This window comes from Phacochoerus africanus, chromosome 9 (genome assembly GCF_016906955.1).
Source record: "Phacochoerus africanus isolate WHEZ1 chromosome 9, ROS_Pafr_v1, whole genome shotgun sequence".
Lineage (NCBI taxonomy): Eukaryota > Metazoa > Chordata > Mammalia > Artiodactyla > Suidae > Phacochoerus > Phacochoerus africanus.
This window is the reverse complement of record NC_062552.1, coordinates 19267168-19287614: the sequence shown is the minus strand read 5'-3', so window position 1 is coordinate 19287614 and position 20447 is coordinate 19267168. Positions and strand designations below refer to the sequence as shown.

Sequence of the window (20447 nt, the reverse complement as noted above, 5' to 3'; positions counted from 1 at the left end):
TAAAAAAGAAATAAGAAGGAATGGGATGGGGGAAATCAAAACTAGAAAGTAATCACTTCAATAAGCCAGTATGCCCTCACACCATGCACAAAAATAAACTCAGAATGGTTTAAAGACTTAAACGTAAGACAACACAACATCAAACTCCGAGAAGAGAACACAGGCAAAGCATTCTGTGACATCAACATTACAAATGTTTTCTCAGGTCAGTCTCCCAAGGCAATAGAAATAAAAGCAAAAATAAACCAATGGGATCTAATCAAACTGACAAGCTTTTGCACAGCAAAGGAAACCATACAAAAATCAAAAAGACAACTTACAGGAGTTCCCATCATGGTGCAGCAGAAATGAATTCGACTAGGAACCATGATGTTGTGAGTTTGATCCCTGGCCTCGCTCAGTGGGTTAAGGATCTGGCATTGCCATGAGCTGTAGTGTAGGTCACAGACATGGTTTGGATCTTGCATTGCTGTGGCTGTGGCATAGGCCGGCAGCTATAACTCTGATTTGGGAACCTCCGTATGCTGCGGGTGCAGCCCTAAAAAGACAAAAAAGATTAAAAAAAAAAAAAAAAGACAACTTACAGAATGGGAGAAAATAGTTTCAAACGATGCAACTGACAAGGGCTTAATACCTAAAATATACAAACAACTTACACAACTCAACAGCAAAAAAGCCAACAACCCAATGGAAAAATAGGCAAAAGACCTGAATGGACATTTCTCCAAAGAAGATATACAGATGGCCAACAAGCACATGAAAAAAATGCTCAACTTCCCTGATTATTAGAGAAATGCAAATCAAAACTACCAGGAGATATCACCTCACACCTGTCAGAATGGCCATCATTAATAAATCCACAAATAACAAGTGCTGGAGAGGGTGTGGAGAAAAGGGAACCCTCCTGCACTGTTGGTGAGAATGTAAGGTGGTACAACCACTATGGAGAACAGTATGGAGGTACCTCAGAAAACTAAATAAAGAACTACCATATGGCCTAGCAATCCCACTCTTGGGCAAATATCAGGACAAAATATCAGGACAAAACTTTCCTTGAAAAAAAACACATGTACCCATATGTTCACTGCAGCACTATTCACAATAGCCAAGACATGGAAACAACCTAAATGTCCATCGACAGATGAATGGATTAAGAAGATATGGTGTATATACACAATGGAATACTACTCAGCCAAATAAAAGAACAAAATAATGCCATTTGCACCAATATGGATGGAACCAGAGACTCTCACACTGAGTGAAGTAAGTCAGAAAGAGAAAAACAAATACCATATGATATCACTTATATCTGGAATCTGATATATGGCACAAATGAACCTTTCCATAGAAAAGGAATTTATGGACTTAGAGAACAGACTTGTGGTTGCCAAGGGGGAGGGGGCAGGGAGTGAGAGTTTGGGGTTAATAGATGCAAACTATTGCATTTGGAGTGTATAAGCAATGAGATCCTGCTCTATAGCACTGGGAGCTATATCTAGTCATTTATGATGGAGCATGATAATGTGAGAAAAAGAATGTATATATGTAAGTGTGACTGGATCACCTTGTTGTAGAGTAGAAAATTGATACAACACTGTAAACCAGCTATAACAGAAAAAATAAAAATCTTTAAAAAAAAGAGAGAATAAAATGATTACTGGAGTTCCCATCATGGCACAGAGGAAACGAATCAAACTAGGAACCATGAGGTTGCAGGTTCAATCCCTGGCCTTGGTTCAGTGGGTTAAGAATCTAGCATTGTGAGCTGTGGTGTGGGTCACAGGCAGGGCTCAGATCCTGTGTTGTTGTGGCTGTGGTGTAGGCCAGCAGCTGTAGCTCTGATTTGACCCCTAGCCTGGGAACCTCCATATGCTATGGGTGTGGCACTCAAAAAAAAAAAAAAGAAAGAAAGAAAGAAATGATTACTAATCTAAAATAAATAAATAAATAAGCCAGTATATAGATCTAAAAGGGGAAAAAAAAAACTTACTTGTAAAAGTGACAATAAACACAAAGAACAGCAGAAGGATAAACATGAAGATGAAAAAAGGACACCAAAATCATAAAATGAGGAGAAAGAGAATCTAGACTCCTCTTTTTTTAGAATGTGTTTGAGCTTATGTGACTATCAGGCTAAAGCAAGCAGATATGTCAAGAGGTTAACATACTTGAAAAACAGGGCAACTACAAATCAAAACCAAACAATACATTCACAAAATTAAAAAGGGAACAACACAAGCATAAAATAAAAGGAAATCAGTCAACCAAAAAATGAAAGGAACAAAAGAGAAACATAGAATCAACTAGAAAACAAGGTTTAAAATGGCAATAAAGGAGTTCCTGTTGTGGTTCAGTGGTAACGAACCCGACTAGTATACATGAGGACATGGGTTTGATACCTGGACTTGCTCAATGGTTTAAGGATCTAGCATTGTTGCTGTAGCTGAGGTGTAGGCTGGCAGCTGAAGCTCCAATTCAACCCCTAGCCTGGGAACTTCCATATGCTGCAGCTGTAGTTCTAAAAAGACAAAAATAAATACACAAAATAAAATGGCAATAAATACATATTTATCAATAATTACCTTAAATGTCAATGGACTGAATGCTCCAATCAAGAGACAAAGAGAGGCAGACTGGATAAAAAAAACAAGAACCTACAATATGCTGCCTACAAGAGGCTCACCTTAGAGCAAAGGATAAATACAATTGAAAGTGAGGGGACAGAAAAAGATATTTCATGTGAAGAGAAAGACAGGAAAGTGGGAGATACAATACTCATAACAGACTTTAAAACAAAAGCCACAAAGAAGGACACTGTTTAATGATAAAAGGTTCAATACATGAAGAGGATTATTACACTTGTCAATATATATGCCCCTAACATACATGCAACAAATACTAACATACACAAAAGGAGAAATCAATGGGAATACAATAACAGGAGGAGATTTTAACACCCCACCACATCAATGGACATATCCTCTAGACAGAAAAGCAATAAGGCAACAGAGATCCTAAATGACACAATAGAACAGTGAGACTTAATCGCTATTTCCAGGACATTAACATCCAAAAAAAAAAAAATCAGAATTCACATTCTTTTCAAATGCACATGGAATGTTCTCAAGGACTGACCACATCCTGGGGCACAAAACTAACCACAACAAGTTTAAGAGTACAGAAATTATTTCAAGCATCTTCTCTGACCACAATGGCATGAAACTAGAAATTAACCACAGGAAAAGAAATGAGAAAAAAAAAAAAATGACTACATGGAGACTAAACACGCTACTAAAAAACCAATGGGTCAATAGAGAAATCAAAAGGGAAATTACAAAATACCTTAAGACAAATAATAATGAACACACAACCATTCAAAATCAATGTGATGCCACAAAAGCAGTGCTTAGAGGGAAGTTCATAGTGATACATACAGTCCTTCCTCAAAAAAGAAGAAAAATCTCAAATCAACAACTTAACATACCACTTACAAGAATTAGAAAAACAAGAACCAACAAAACCCAAAGTCAGCAGAAGGAAGAAAATCATAAAGACCAGAGAGGAAGTCAATAAAATAGAGAATCGAACACAATTTAAAAAAAACTCAAGGAAACCAAAAGCTGGTTCTTTGAAAGGGTTAACAAAATTGACAAATCTCTGGCCAGAATCACCAAGAAGAGGAGGGAAAGAACTCAAAATAAATGAAAAAGGAGAAATCTCAACAAATAGTGCAGAAATACAAAAAAAAAAAAAAACAACAACAACAACAACCTAAGATGCGGGGAGCCGAGATGATGCAGGGACTCAAAAAAAGGACCTTGCCTGATGTCAGAAAAACCTGAAGGCAGGTTCTTTTTTTTTTTTTTTTTCCTTAATTATTTATTATTAATTTTTTCCCACTGTACAGCAAGGGGGGTCAGGTTATCCTTACATGTATACATTACAATTACATTCTTCCCCCACCCTTTCTTCTGTTGCAACATGAGTATCTAGACAAGTTCTCAATGCTATTCAGCAGGATCTCCTTGTAAATCTATTCTAAGTTGTGTCTGATAAGCCCAAACTCCCGGTCCCTCCCACTCCCTCCCCGTCCCATCAGGCAGCCACAAGTCTCTTCTCCAAGTCCATGATTTTCTTTTCTGAGGAGATGTTCATTTGTGCTGGATATTAGATTCCAGTTATAAGTGATATCATATGGTATTTGTCTTTGTCTTTCTGGCTCATTTCACTCAGTATGAGAGTCTCTAGTTCCATCCATGTTGCTGCAAATGGCATTATGTCATTCTTTTTTATGGCTGAGGAGTATTCCATTGTGTATATATACCACCTCTTCCTAATCCAATCATCTGTCGATGGACATTTGGGTTGTTTCCATGTCCTGGCTATTGTGAATAGTGCTGCAATGAACATGCGGGTGCACATGTCTCTTTTAAGTAGAGTTTTGTCCGGATAGATGCCCAAGAGTGGGATTGCGGGGTCATATGGAAGTTCTATGTATAGATTTCTAAGGTATCTCCAAACTGTTCTCCATAGTGGCTGTACCAGTTTACATTCCCACCAACAGTGCAGGAGGGTTCCCTTTTCTCCACAGCCCCTCCAGCACTTGTTATTTGTGGATTTATTAATGAGGGCCATCCTGACTGGTGTGAGGTGATATCTCCTGGTAGTTTTGATTTGCATTTCTCTTATAACCAGTGATGTTGAGCATTTTTTCATGTGTTTGTTGGCCATCTGTATATCTTCTTTGGAGAAATGTCTATTCAGGTCTTTTGCCCATTTTTCCATTGCTTGATTGGCTTTTTTGCTGCTGGGTTGTATAAGTTGTTTATATATTCTAGAGATTAAGCCCTTGTCGGTTGCATCATTTGAAACTATTTTCTCCCATTCTGTAAGTTGTCTTTTTGTTTTCTTTTGGGTTTCCTTTGCTGTGCAAAAGCTTTTCAGTTTGATGAGGTCCCATGGGTTTATTTTTGCTCGAATTTCAATTGCTTTGGGAGACTGACCTGAGAAAATATTCATGATGTTGATGTCAGAGAGTGTTTTGCCTATGTTTTCTTCTAGGAGTTTGATGGTGTCCTGTCGTATATTTAAGTCTTTCAGCCATTTTGAGTGTATTTTTGTGCATGGTGTGAGGGTGTGTTCTAGTTTCATTGCTTTGCATGCAGCTGTCCACGTTTCCCAGCAATGCTTGCTGAATAGACCTTCTTTTTCCCATTTGAGGTTCTTGCCTCCCTTGTCAAAGATTAATTGACCATAGGTGTCAGGGTTTATTTCTGGGTTCTCTATTCTGTTCCATTGGTCTGTCTGTCTGTTTTGATACCAGTACCACACTGTTTTGATAACTGTGGCTTTGTAGTATTTCTTGAAGTCTGGGAGAGTTATGCCTCCTGCTTGGTTTTTGTTTCTCAGGATTGCTTTGGCGATTCTGGGTCTTTTGTGGTTCCATATAAATGTTTGGATTGTTTGTTCTAGTTCTGTGAAAAATGTCATGGGTAACTTGATAGGGATTGCATTGAATCTGTAGATTGCTTTGGGTAGTATGGCCATTTTTACAATATTGATTTTCCCAATCCAGGAACATGGAATATCTTTCCATTTCTTTACATCTTCTTTGATTTCTTTGATTAAAGTTTTATAGTTCTCAGCATATAAGTCCTTTACCTCCTTGGTCAGGTGTATTCCGAGGTATTTGATTTTGTGAGGTGCAATTTTAAAAGGTATTATATTTTTGTATTCCTTTTCTAATATTTCATTGCTGGTATACAGAAATGCAACTGATGAAGGCAGGTTCTTAACCAAGAAAGGGAGCTCACCTGAACGGTACAAGCCGAAGGTGGGTTTTTGGTCAGGAAAAAAGCTCACCTGAACGGTGCATGCTGAAGGTGGGCCTCTGGTCAGGATGAAAGCCTGCCTGCACGGTACACGCCGAGGGCAGGCCTCAGGTTACACAGCTCTTACTTTGATGTTGATGGGGAAGAATTAAGGCTTTCCTGGGAAAGCAATTTCCATGTTTGTGCTGGAGAACATGGACTGTTTCTCGGGTGACCTAGTCTTTACTGCTGTTTCATTTGTTACTCAGTTTTTCTCAGTCTTTCCTGATTATTTACTTATTATTCTTATTTCCCATTCTTATTGTCCTGTGGTGATTCGTGACTTAACAAAATTACAACAATAGTATAATAAGAATTTCAGAAATTTCCCCTATTTTAATCCAACTTAGTTAAAACATAGTGTTTATCTATTAGTTAGTTATACAGTAAATTTTAGAGTTAGGATTTTAATGAGGTTCATAGAAGTTAGACATATATTATTTTTTTTTTGTCTTTTTGCTATTTTTTTGGGCTGCTCCCACGGCATATGGAGGTTCCCAGGCTAGGGGTCAAATTGGAGCTGTAACCACTGGCCTACGCCAGAGCCACAGCAACTTGGGATCCGAGCCGCATCTGCAAGCTACACCACAGCTCACAGCAATGCCAGATCCTTAACCCAGTGAGCAAGGGCAGGGACCAAACCCGCAACCTCATGGTTCCTAGTTGGATTCGTTAACCACTGTGCCACGACAGGAACTCCCATATATTATTCTTGACCAAAAGACACCTAGCTATGAGTTATAGAAGCTTTTAAGTGATATCTGGTTAAGTTGGTTTATATTTTCTCACACGGTTTTCCTGCCATAACGCTTTACAGATAAGCACCAGTCTAAAAACAAGATTTGTGAATGCCAAATTCTTGCGTCTGTGAACTCTTCAAATTGTAAAGACTGGCTGGCCATGGGATGATTTGTACTGTCTCCTCCTTTCCATGATGTATTGTACCTAATTGCCCTTAAATTGTACTAAGTTTAGTTAAGATAGAGATCTTTAAACATGATGTATTGTACCTAATTTCCCCTAAATTGTACCAAGTTTAGTTACAACAAAGATCTTAAAACATGATGTATGGCTGCTATACCACGTAATAGTTGACCAATGTACTTTTAACACTGTGATGTAATCTGTAGCAAAAAGCTGTCTATATAATCAACCACTTATGCCAATAAAATTTGAGCAGTCCAGCACCCTGAAAGAAGGGACAAAGAGGCTGTCTCCGTAATTGTACATTCGCTGACGCCGCATCCCCCTCCCATCGTGGAAAAAGCATACGCTCCCTGGCCGCCAGAGCTGGCCTCTGGCAATAAGAGAATACTACAAACAATTACATGCCAACAAACTTGACAATGTAGAATGAACAACTTTCTAGAGACATACAGCTTGCCAAAACTGAATCAAGAAGAAATAGATCATTTGAACTGGTCACTAGAAATTAAATTAATATGTAATAAAAACACTCCTACAAACAAAAGCCCTGGACCAGATAGCGGCTTCACAGGTGAATTCTACCAAACATACAAAGAAGAACTTACACCCATTCTTACTTTTCCTTTTGGGAAGGAATAATCCCAAACACATCCTATGAAGCCACCATCACCCCAATAACAAGACCAAAGATAATACCAAAAAAGAAAATGATACACCAGTATCTTTGATGAATACAGATGCAAAAATTCTCAACAAAAGTTTAGCCAACGGAATCCAACAACACATCAAAAAGATCATACCAAAGTGGGATTCATCCCAAGTTCACGAGGATGGTCAACATACACTAATCAATCAATGTCACGCACCATATTAACAAAAGAAAAGTCAAAAACCACATGATCATCTCAATAGATGCAGAAAAAGCATTTGACAAAGTCCATTCATGTTAAAAACTCTTACCAACATGGGATCAGAGGGAACATACCTTAACATAATAAAAACCATTTATGACAAACCCACAGCCAATATCATACTCAATGGGGAAAAGCTGAAAGGCTTTCTGCTAAAATCTTGAACAAGACAAGGATGCCTACTCTCACCTTTTATTCAACATAGCATTTACTGGAAATCCTAGCCACAGCAATCAGACAAACAAATAAAAGGTATCCAAATTGGAAGAGAAGAGGTAAAATTGTCACTCTATGCAGATGACATGATATTATATATAGAAAACCCCAAGGATTCTGCATAAAAACTACTTGAACTGATCAACTAATTCAACAAAGTAGCAGTATACAAGATTAATATTCAGAAATTGGTTGCATTATTGTATACTAACAGTGAAATATTAGAAAAGGAATATAAAAATACAATGCCTTTTAAAATTGCACCCCAAAATTTAAATACTTAGGAATAAACCTGACCAAGAAGGTGCAAGACTAATAGAGAACTATAAAGCATTAATCAAGGAAATTAAAGAGGGCTCAAAGAAATGGAAAGATATTTCCTGCTCCTGGATTGGAAGAATCAGTATTGTTAAAATGGTCATACTACCCAAAGCAATCTACAGATTCAATGTGATCCCTGTAAAATTATCCATGACATTTTTCACAGAACTAGAACAAACAATCCAAAAATTTATATGGAACCATTAAAGACCCAGAAATGCCAAAGCAATCCTGAGGAACAAAAACTAAGCATGAGGCCTAACTCTCCCAGACTTCAGACAAGATTACAAAGCTATAGTAATCAAGACAGTGTGGGGAGTTCCCGTCGTGGCGCAGTGGTTAACAAATCCGACTAGGAACCATGAGGTTGCAGGTTCGGTCCCTGCCCTTGCTCAGTGGGTTAACGATCCGGCGTTGCCGTGAGCTGTGGTGTAGGTTGCAGACGAGGCTCGGATCCCGCATTGCTGTGGCTCTGGCGTAGGCCGGTGGCTACAGCTCCGATTGGACCCCTAGCCTGGGAACCTCCATATGCCGCGGGAGCAGCCCAAGAAATAGTAACAACAACAACAACAAAAAAAGACAAAAGACAAAAAAAAAAATCTTCGACAAAGGAGGCGAGAATATAAAATGGGCAAAAAAACCAGTCTCTTCAGCAAGTGGTACTGGGAAAACTGGAGCTGCATGTGAATCAATGAAACTAGAACACACCCTCACACCATGCACAAAAATAAACTCAAAAATGGTGTCTCGTACTATCAAACTCTCAGAAGAGAATATAGCTAAAACATTCTCTGACATCAACTGTACAAATGTTTTCTTAGGTTAGTCTCCAAAGGCAAAAAAAAAAAAAAAAAAAAAAGCCAGTGGGAGCTAATTAAACTTACAAGCTTTTGTGCAACAAAGGAAACCATAAAAACACCAAAAAGATAACACATGCAAAGGTCTTTTCCACTGACCTGTAAGTCTGTTTTTGTACTAGTACCACACTGTCTTGATTACTTGATTTCTCCATGGAAAGGGAGAAAATAGTTGCAAACGATGCAACCAACAAGGGCTTTAATCTCTGAAATATACAAACAATTCATACAACAGCAGCAAAGAAGCCAACAACCCAATGGAAGAATGGGCAGAAGATCTAAACAGACATTCCTCCAAAAGACATACAGTTGGCCAACAGGCATATGAAAAAATGTTCAACATCACTAACTGAGAAATGAAAATCAAAACTACAAGGCACCAACTCACACAAGTCAGAACGCCTATTATTAAGTCTACAAATAGCTGGAGAGGGTGTGGAGAAAAGGGACCACACTGTTGGTGGGAATGTAAATTGGTGCAACCCACTATGGAAAACCATATGGAGGTACCTCAGAAAACTAAATATAGAACTACAATATGATCCAGAAATCCCACCCCTGGGTATGTATTAGGACAAAACTTTCATTCAAAAAGATACCTGCATTCCTAAGTTCACTGCAACACTATTCACAATAGCCAAGACATGGAAACAATCTCAATGTCCATTAACAGATGGATGGATTAAGAAGATATGGTACATACACACAATGGAATACTACTCAGCCCTAAAAAAGAAAAAAAATGATGCCATTTGCAGTAACATGGATGGAAGTAGACTCTTACTAAGTAAGTCAGAAAGACAAATACCATATGATATCACTTATATGTGGAACCTAAAATATTGCACGAATGAACCTATCTACAGCAAAGAAACAAACTCATGGACATAGAGAACAGGCTTGTGGTTGCCAAGGTGGAGGAGGAGGGTGTGGGATGGACTGGGAGTCTGGGGTTAGTAGATGCAAACAACTGCATTAGGAGTGGATAAGCAATACGGTCCTGCTGTATAGCACAGGGAATTATATCCAATCCCTTGTGATGGAACATGATGGAAGATAATATGAGAAAAAGAATGTATATATGTATAACTGGGTCACTGCTGTACAGGAGAAATTGATAGAACATTTTAAATCAATTATAATAAAAAATCTTTTCTCAAAAAACCACCCTCTCCGGGGGAAGGGGAGAGACAACAACATAGCCTTAGTGCTCTCATTTAGAACACTATGAAATTAAAAAACTATTCTAAAGGGAAAGATAGCATCTTTTGTATTAGAAGAATAAAACAAAAGGATATCCTGTGGCTGCTGTATTAGTTATATAAAAATTAGAAATTTTCTTTTACATTTTCCCAAATTTTACAGCTGACCCATCAACAACACTGGCTTGAACCATGCAAGTCCACTTAAGTGCAGATTTTAAAATTAATTTAATATTGAATTAATATTCATGTATTTAATAATAAATACCACAATACTACACAATCAGTGGTTGGCTGAATCCAAGGATATGGAACAGCAAACATGGAGAAACCGTGACTAAGTTACACGTGGATTTTTGTCTGTGTGGAGGTTCAGCACCCTTGATCCCTGGGTGGTTCAAGGATCAACTGTAATATGAACATTTTTCAGAAAAGTTGAAAAATGATATAGTAAACACCTATACCCTTTCCCATTTAAATGATATTATTAATATTTTGCTAAATTTGCTTTATCACATAGTTGTCTCATCATCAAAGAGGTATGTTCTGAAGGGTGCTAGTTATTGATAGTAAAAGTGAAGGATGTTTTTTGGAGAAAAATTACCTGGGAACAGACTGCTTCCCTTTTTAATTTTTTAAAAATTTAGTTCTAGAAAAATGGATAAATACCTAATACCTGTCACCAAAGACTTTTTGAAGAGAGCACGTCTCATGTCCGCTGCAGGGTTGACAGCATTAAGACCAGCATCCCCTCATCTACTTCCAAACCCTAAACTTTAGCCACCAAAATAACTTATGGTCATAATAATTCTGGATCACTGAAGGAAAGTCAAATTATATTTGCTACACTCTGAGGAGGCATGGGAAGATCCAATAGGTTTTAAGACGCTTTCAACAAAAATAAAAATATAAATTAAGATAATAAACTTTAAAGATATTCCTGGGCTATCCCAGGAAATGTTCTTAGTAGCTAAAGTTATACTACAGCTACACGTAACCGTATACAACTGAAAATGTCTATTATAAATCAAGATGCTCTTGCTGTTTAGAAACTACATGTTAAATTCAAACAGTGAGAATGAAGACCACAGTCAGAATTTTTCCAATACAAAACAGAGCAGTGTTTTGACTGCTGAGCATAACTACTTATCCATGTAAAAAGGGTTCTAACACGTACCATGTTGTATTATAAAAATATCTTACGTTCACACAGCTATTTTTATTACAAAATTACTTTTAACCTATTGATCAAGACAGCTAGGAAGTAACTCTTACAAGATTGCAGTAGAGATGTAGATGAAATAAAATCCTTTACCTCCATTCTCATGATAATCCTATTGTTTCTGGTTGTGATGTTCATTAAATGTTGAAACCTCAAATCTCTAGCTTGAAGACCTAATTCTTGATATAAGTCAGTTTTCTTCCTTTCTAGAAAAGAAACATGGTCAATAAAAAGAGTGGGTAAACCAATAAATTGAAGAGTTAAGATCTTCATCTAAGAGTTTGCCTTCCAGTTTCATCAAATCTATTACTACCAGAAACAAAAGCTAAAATGGATCTTTTTTTTTTTTTTGGTTTTTTTAGGGCTGCACTCACGGCATATGGAGGTTCCCAGGCAAGGGGTCTTAATTGGAGCTACAGCTACAGGCCTACACCACAGCCACAGCAATGCCAGAGCTGAGCCACGACTGCAATCTATACCACAGCTCATGGCAATGCCAGATCTTTAACCCACTGAGCGAGGCCAGGAGTTGAACCTGCAACCTCATGGTTGGATTTGTTTCTGCTGCACCACGACAGGAACTCCTAAAATGGATCTTTTTAATACCCATATCTACCTCAAAAATATACTCAGGCTTAATCTGGTCAAACTCTATTCTTTTCTCCTCTTGTCCATACTTCATAAAATTTCTCTGTACTTAGAAGCCCCAAAGGATCAATATAAAAACCATACCTACACATCATTAGGATTAATTTCTGGCCCTAGATTCAGTTTTTAAAAATATGAATTGTACAAAACTACATTTTCTATTTTTTCCTCATTACATTATCATCTTTAGCAATTTAAATCTGATGAGCAGATTAAGCTGATTTTTTTTTTGTTCTTGGCCTAATACAAAATGTGAAAATGAAGACAGTTGTCACACTAGATTCTCCTACCTAAAAACTAAATTACCTAAGAGAAAGCAACACAGATAAAGAAACTCAAGAAATGATGCTGGGGAGTTCCCTTCGTGGTTCAGCAGTTAACAAACCCAACTAGGATCCATGAGCATTCGGGTTTTGATCACTAGCCTCACTCAGTGGGTTAAGGATCCGGTGTTGCCATGAGCTGCGGCGTTGGTTGCAGATGCGGCTTGGACCTCTCCTTGCTGTGGTATAGGCCAACAGCTAGAGCTCCAATTCGACCCCTAGCCTGGGAACCTCCATATGCCTCTGGTGCAGCCCTAAAAAGCCAAAAAAAAAAAAAGAGAGAGAAAGAAATGATGTTGGTTATAGAAGCATTAAACCACACCTGTGACAGCTCTAAGCAGAACTGCCTTTTGAAGGAGATACTGGGCCAAAAAAACACCCAAAATACTGCCCTAGGATCTCAGCAATAGCAAAAACAGGACCACGTGGTGGGAAATGCACAGGGGACCTGAAACCTGCACCCAGTGTCAGTGAAGTAACGCTTGGTTTCATTTTAAAAAGTAACCATCCATAAGAGCCAAAGTTGACAGAGGTCCAGCTGACCACCATCCAGTGCCCTGTCCCACCTGTCTGCTGTCACCCACAGGCACCACGATGGTATTATTCACCTGCGCCTTCAACATGGTACAGGAGGCAATGAACACAGGACCAGGACAGTGAGGGGGAGACGAAGGGCAAGAAAACAGAAAAGTTTCTCTGGACTCCAGCTGCATATCAGCCTGCACTCCTTTAACATCCTGTTAGAGTGGACGTGGCGCCAGACCCAAAAACCACTCCCAATACAGTTCGGGTGTTGCCAGTTCCAATTAAGGCTGATGGAAAAATGCTGAAGAAAGATCTGTTTCAACACGTCACATACGCAAGGAATATTCTACTCAAAAACACTGTAATTCCTGGATTTCCAGGGGGTTCACTAATTTACTGGTTAAAAAAGTGATTCAAGAAGTTTCTGCCATGGCTCAGCAGTAATGAACCCAACTAGCAGCCATGACGACGCAGGTTCGATCCCTGGCCTTGCTCAGTGGGTTAAGGATTGGCATTGCCATCAGCTGTGGTATAGGTCACAGGCGTGACACAGATCCCACAGCTGTGGCTGTGGTATAGGTGGGCAGCTGCAGCTCTGATTTGACCCCTAGCCTGGGAACCTCCATATGCCACATGTGAAGCCCTAAAAATAAAATAAAAAAATAAAAAAGTGATTTAAAAGAAAACTAAAGATACTCACCAAAAGAAGTAACCTTTCCCTCTTTGTCAAATTTTGTCTGGAGAGAGACAATAAAACAAAGTATTATTTTCTCCCAAATCAGTACACTATTTATGATATTATATATGGTTTAATACCTCCCAAATACTGAAATGCAGATATAAACCATACCTGCCCCCCTTTTCTACCTTAGGGTTCACTTTAATGAAGTGGATAACACTGCACATTCTATGGGTTTGGACAGAAGTTTAATGACAAATCCACCATTATAATGCCATACAAGGTATTTTCACTGCTCTAAAAAACTTCTGTACTCTGTGAATACTCATTTCTCCTCTCCCCACAACTCCTGCCAACCACTGATTTTTTTATTGTCTTCACAGTTTTGCCTTTTCCAGAATGGCATGTAGTTGAAACCTTTTTTTCTTTCCTTAAAAAGAGAGGTTTAAAGCCTTTATGTCCGTTAAGACTATCCATGCGCTTACTAGACAGGCTCTAGGTGGCACCCCCACCCCTAAACACTGCAGCTTTTCTTCCAGTATCAAGCCCTGCCCCCCTGGCCCCACCCAGTAGCCATGTGGGGGTGGGGGGTGGGGGTATGTGTTGGGTATTTGTTCATAGGAAGGCCACTAATTTTATGCCCCTTGTCACATGAACCCAGATGCCTGTTGGGTGTGTTATAAACAGAAGAGCCATTTCTTTAGACCTCCTGCTCTGAGCACACCCCAATAACTGACTGCTGTTCTTTAAATTCAGTTTCAAGTTAAGGGTTAAAAAAAGATCCCCTTTCCCTTTGCTAGGACAAATGTGACCCTGGATTAACTTCCTAACTTGGCTCCTCTGGAGCTCTGACAAAGTATCAGTTGTAACTAGGCAACGTGCTTATGATAAAAATGCCCAGTGACTGTTAGACAGACTGCACTGGACTGGGAAGACTAAGAACGGATTACAGATACCTGCTGGGAAGCCACAGTTCAGCATCATCCCCCACCCCCACCCCCAGGGGGTTGGTGGCTCTTGTAACTAAGCTCTTGTGCAAGCCCCAGATGTGCCTCTGAGATGGTGACAACAGATACCAGCAGCAGTGGGCTGGGGATTCTAGGCCAAGGTGGACCTCACCCTACCTTTGAGAATACCCTCCTTTCACCTGAGCTGTCACACACAGGGCCAGAGGAGTCCCTGGATGGCTGAAAGGACTAATGCTCTCTGCATTTCCTATCCTCCATCCTTCTCAATAGACTTGGGTCCAAGTGTGGCTTATCTTGTGAATCTAAGTATCTATGGGATGCTATGAAGTCTCACTGGTGAGCACTGCAGAATCACCAAATATTTACAGAAAAAGCCTGAGAGTTGTGAGGACACAATGCAGAAACTACTTATTTCCTATAAAGCAGAGGGAACATTTTCCTATAATACTTGTCCATAATGAAATCATCACAGTGAAAGATGTCAAATTTTTAATGAATCACTACGTGCTGGACTATGTTGTTATGTATTTTCAAAAAGACACTCTAATACAGTGTAGATACAAATCCTGAATTATTACCATGGAAACATACACATGCTGTGTTAATAACACAGCAGGAGCCCCCATTGTGTCTCAGCGGAATCAAATCTGACTAGCATCCATGAGGACGCAGGTTCCATCCCTGGCCTCGCTCAGTGGGTTAAGGATCTAGTGTTGCCGTGAGCTGTGGTATAGACAGAAGACACAGCTCGAATCTGATGCTGCTGTGGCTGTGGTGCAGGACAGCAGCTACAGCTCCGATTTGACCTCCTAGCCTGGGAACCTCCATATGTCTCTGTTGTGGCCCTAAAAAGACAAATAATAATAAACACAATAAAACCCCACCATACATTTTTTCACCTTGCTTCCCATAAGCAAAGATAAGGTCAATGGGAGTAAGTAAGTAACACAAAACAGAGTTAAAGGGAAATCTACATCAAGGGAAACTTTACGTTTTGAGTAATACACACTAGCTCTCTTCCTTACACTTATTTCACTAATACATACATCTGCTGCCAAAGAAATCTGAAAACAAAGTAAAATTATTTTGGTCACAAATTTTAAAGAAAGAACATGCCAACATTTTAGTGAATGTCCTTCCAGCCTTTTCCCTATTAAATATATGTATGTTAAACAGATTTTGCAGTCTCTCCTCCACTTTTTCAGCTGCCCCCACAGCATAGACAATGTTTTCACCTACAAAGAAACTCCTTTCTATATTTTGTGTGTGTGTGTGTGTGTGTTTTAGGGCTGCACCGGCAGCATATGGAGGTTCCCAGCCTAGGGGTCGAATCAGAGCTGTAGCCACCGGCCTATACCACAGCAACATGGGATTTGAGCCACATCTGTGACCTACACCACAGCTCACAGCAACGCCAGATCCTTAAGCCACTGAGCGAGGCCGGGGATTGAACCTGTGTCCTTACGGATACTAGTCAGGTTCATTAACCACTGAGCCACGACGGGAACTCCTCCTTTCACTATTTAGTGTTTGGTTTTGCATTCTTGTTTAACTCAAGTGGCTAACTCTTTGAGAACAGTGAATAATAGTGATAACTTTTAAATGTAGTTCTGAGGGTTATCTGGTTCTCTGCGGTTTATAAAGTTCTTACATTAATAAGCTTAAATACTAAGGATCATATAATGGCTAATATACATTGAATACTTACACGTGTGAGCTATTTTTAAGGGTTTTGCATATATGAGTTAATTTAAACCTCAAAACAATTCTATATGGTAGGTACTAATACCCCCAGTTTATAGATGAGAAAACTAAGATACAAAAATGTTATCATAAACTTGCCCAAGTCCAGCCAGTTAGTAAGAGGTAAGGCTCAGATCTGAATTTAGAGACTCTGGCTCAGAGCAAGCACTTAAAAAATTACTTAAAAAAAAAAAATACAGATGTACAAAAAAAAAAAAACCTACTGTGAGATCACAGTAGTTCAAAGAAAAGAAACAATAAAAAAAGATGCAACTTTGAAAAAAAATTACTTTAAAAAAAATTAAAAACCTATAAAAATAAGACTGCTGTTATAACCAAATTCCATGTAACTTTGACCTAGTATCACCCTTTGTTTACATGTAGCCCCAATGGCCTTCTGTAAACATGTGTGACACACACCATTTGTGTTATTCAGTTTTTTTCTGAACTATTTTAGACAAAGTTGCAGAGATCATGACCCTTCAAAGCATGTACTCTTAACATGCTTTGACATGTTAAGTATGTGCTGTCTCCAACATGCTTCTGCATATATGACGTTGCATAGCACAAGTTCAAGTTACTCTGTGGCTAACAGCCTTTAAGGACTTCTCAGTAGATTTCTGGAGAAATCTTGAGTATTCAAACAGGAAGCTCTGAATTGTGATTTGAACCACCTGTTCTAGTATTAAAAGAGCTCTACAATCATTAGCAAAGTTTCAAGAATGCTGTGAAGCAAGTAAGCTGGCACTCAGGTCACTGGCTAGACAAAACACAAAGACAATGACTTATAAATATAAGGATTCATTATAAAACACAGCAAGTAATATCCTGGCTGACCAGTCCAGACTAGTTAACTCATTAAGTATAGAAAGTATTTTAAGTCATCCAATGGACCACACATACTCACCACAGTAAACACTGGGGCTACACTGGCTAAAGTGGCTTGAGAGACATCAGAAGTTCTAAACCGGTGAATTTCACCTGAAAAGGGAGTTAGAGAATTCCTTGTGATCATATGATTATTTTTCACATATAGCTAAGATACAGCTCTCGTAGTATGTGGAGGTTTTCAGACTCTTCTACTTTTCCAACTTTTTCCTGGAGAAAATAAACACTTCTGTTAATTTTAATATTTGTAGGTGATTGTTAGGTTTGGCGAGGAATGATTTTTAAAAGGAATGGCTTAGGTGAGGCATTAGAATAATTTATGGATTACAACTACCTCTTTCCCTAATTATTATTGTCTCAGTTGGATGAATAACTGTATAACAGTGTTCTGAGACTGAAATAAAATGTCCATTCTTTTTTTTGCATAATTTAGTATTTCAATAACAGGCTTATTTGACTGAACTGTAAATCATGAAACCTATAGATTTTACTTCTATTGATTAACTTCTTTTCCAGATATACTTTAGTCTGAAGACTTACAAAATAACCCACTACACTGGAATGAAGACAAATCTTTATTTGAAATCTATTTAAAACATGTAATTAGGAGTTCCTGTCATGGCTCAGTGGTTAACAAACCCGACTAGTATCCATGAGGATGAAGGTTCGATCCCTGGCCTAGATCAGTGGGTTATGGATTCGGCATTGCCGTGAACTGTGGTGTAGGTCGCAGACGCAGCTTGGATCTGATGCTGCTGTGGCTGTGGTGTAGGCCAGCGGCTACAGCTCCGATTTGATCCCCTAGCCTGGGAATCTCCATATGCTGCTAGTACAGCCCTAAAAAGCAAAAAAAAAAAAAAAAGAGTTAAGGATCTGGTGTTGCCATGAGCTGTGGTGTAGGTGACAGACGCGGCTCGGATCCTGTGTTGCTATGCCTCTGGCGTAGGCTGGCTGTGGCCAGCAGCTACAGCTCCAATTTTACCCCTAGCCTGGGAACCTCCACATGCCATCGGTGGGTGCGGCCCTAAAAAGACAAGACAAATAAGTAAAACATGTAATTAGACTGAACTGAAGTATAACCAAGTAAATTTACTGCCTGACAAAAGACACTGTTCACAATGCTAAACATAAAATGGACAGAAATCCTATCTACAGAATGTATATATTCTCACCTTATTCCTTCTTACTTGACCTTATTTCTTTGTATTACATACTTTTAAAGACATGTAATTAGTTACCACCTGAGGCTTGTTGGTTCCCTTCTACAAAACACAAACTGTTAAGAGGGTCAACTGGATAAAGGTTAAGGAGCTACAAAATCAGCATTTGCTAATGTCACTAGTAAGGTAAAGTGTTTCCAGGAGGGTGATTGTAAATTTCAATGTACGTTCTAAAACATTAGATGGGCTGAACCTGGGTTCCAAGGCATTTAACCTAAGGGGCTATGAAATGCAACCCAATTTGGAAAGACTCACCCACGATTATGGGGAAGGAGGTGAGGATGGGAGCGTTTTGAGAGGACAAGTGAGTAAACTTATTCGAGAACATTTTGGAAAAGCCACACATTTTAGTCTCTTTAGTTTCTCAGCAATATTAGCGCCCACATTCTTACATCTGTGAAAATGCCAACGTATCATCATACTTTATCACCTGGTGAAAAAGTAAACTCAGATTCCTACCCCTGCTCTCCCATCCCCCAACCCCTTCTGGCTGTCTGGTTGTAACCAGACAGCCAGAAAAAAAAAGCCTTTTGCTTCGAAAAAAAGCCTTTTATCTTTCTCAGAAGCAATTCCTCCCACGAAGTTTCAAAGTCTTCAGGCTCACTTGTAGGTGTGTTCCCATCCCTCACCTGAGCAACTGGACAAACGAATAAAGTTTTCCATTCATAAGGAAGAGGCAGAAGGCAGGGAAGAGAAATTAAAACTCGCAAAAACATTTCAGGTAGATAAACCCAATCTTTGCTTCAGAACTATTACAATGGATAAGAGCGAAACACTTGTTTAAAAAATCCTTCTCACAAGCGCACCGAGGCAGCCAGGGGAGGTGGGGAGGCAAGAGAGCTAGGAAGTCCGGTTCTAGCAGGACACAGGATTCGGAGCTAGTGGGACGCAGCTCCGCCCGCGGACCCGTGCAAGGTGACAACACCCGTGTGCCCAAGGGCGGACACAGAGGCGAGGCCCGAGCAAGACGCGGGAGGGCAGCCACCGCCACGTGGGCTCGGTCGGTCGGGTCGCGGCCCGGAGGTCACCGCAAGCCCGGCGTCCGGGGCTGCGGGGCGGGGAGGGCAGTACCTGCCAAGCGGAGCCGGTAGGATCCGCACAGCGGCGCGGTCCGCCTGCTTCCGAGCAGTTCGGCGGCGGTCACGGGGCGCGCCCCAGCCAAAGCGCATAAAGTGCGCCGGGGCAGCCCCACCGCGCGGGGTAGGAGCTGGGCCAGGCTCCGCAGACATTCCATGACACTGGAGCGATAAGAAGGCAGATGCAAGACCCCAGCCCTTCATGCCGGACGGTGGCAAAGCAGCCGGCACGTCGCGACCCCGCGCGGGTGCCCTAGCTGAGGCCGCTGTATACTGGGCATGCGCAAGACGCTCCGCGATGCGCCACGCCTGCGTCCAACTTCCCGCGCGTGCTCAGAAGGACCCTCTGGGCGCTTCTTGTGTTCCTCGGCCAATCGGAGTTTACCTTCTGCACCTGTAAAGCGTGTAGGGACCTGCTCCGGGGTAGGTGGGGCGCGTTTACCTACAGGAACGGAGCTCTTAGATTCGACCTGTGGGCCCTTGAAGTGGTCAGGTCGGCAAGTAGAGTGTCGATTGTTTCTATTGACTAGTAATTGTTAAATGTGAAAAAGTATCCCTAACTGGTATATAACCGGTTTGCAGTTTCAGAAGGTTTTCTGTACATGTTATGTAATCTGCAGTTTCGAAGTGAGGAAGTTCTGTCCATTCCCAACTCAATTTATATTTAAGTTTAATGTAGCAAAAATAATTAACTGTCATATGGAATGTATTCCACTTTTGTTAGTGAAGATTGAGGAATGTAAAGGCGTAGGATTTTTTTTGTTTTGTTTTCAGTGAATTTTACTACAGTTATAGTTGTACAAGAGGCATAGAATTTATATTCCGTTTTAAGTCAGGTATAAGGTAGTATC

The 20447-nt window shown here is 39.9% G+C and overlaps 1 protein-coding gene and 1 non-coding gene across 2 annotated transcripts in view; both read right to left on the bottom strand.

The window, feature by feature from the left end:
• Positions 1 to 19889, bottom strand: part of MRS2 (magnesium transporter MRS2) — a 48404-nt gene extending 28515 nt beyond the window's left edge. The window contains exons 1-4 of the mRNA XM_047794866.1: positions 19592 to 19889; positions 17320 to 17393; positions 13723 to 13759; positions 11620 to 11732 (exon numbers count right to left, since the gene is read on the bottom strand). Of these exons, the coding sequence (XP_047650822.1) occupies positions 11620 to 11732; positions 13723 to 13759; positions 17320 to 17393; positions 19592 to 19754 (387 nt within the window). The 5' untranslated portion in view covers positions 19755 to 19889. The remainder of the gene's footprint in view (positions 1 to 11619; positions 11733 to 13722; positions 13760 to 17319; positions 17394 to 19591) is intronic.
• On the bottom strand, positions 14300 to 14428 carry LOC125137053 (small nucleolar RNA SNORA11). The gene has a single exon (XR_007137360.1). It is a non-coding gene; the product is annotated as a small nucleolar RNA SNORA11 (small nucleolar RNA).
• Positions 19890 to 20447: the final 558 nt, after the last annotated feature.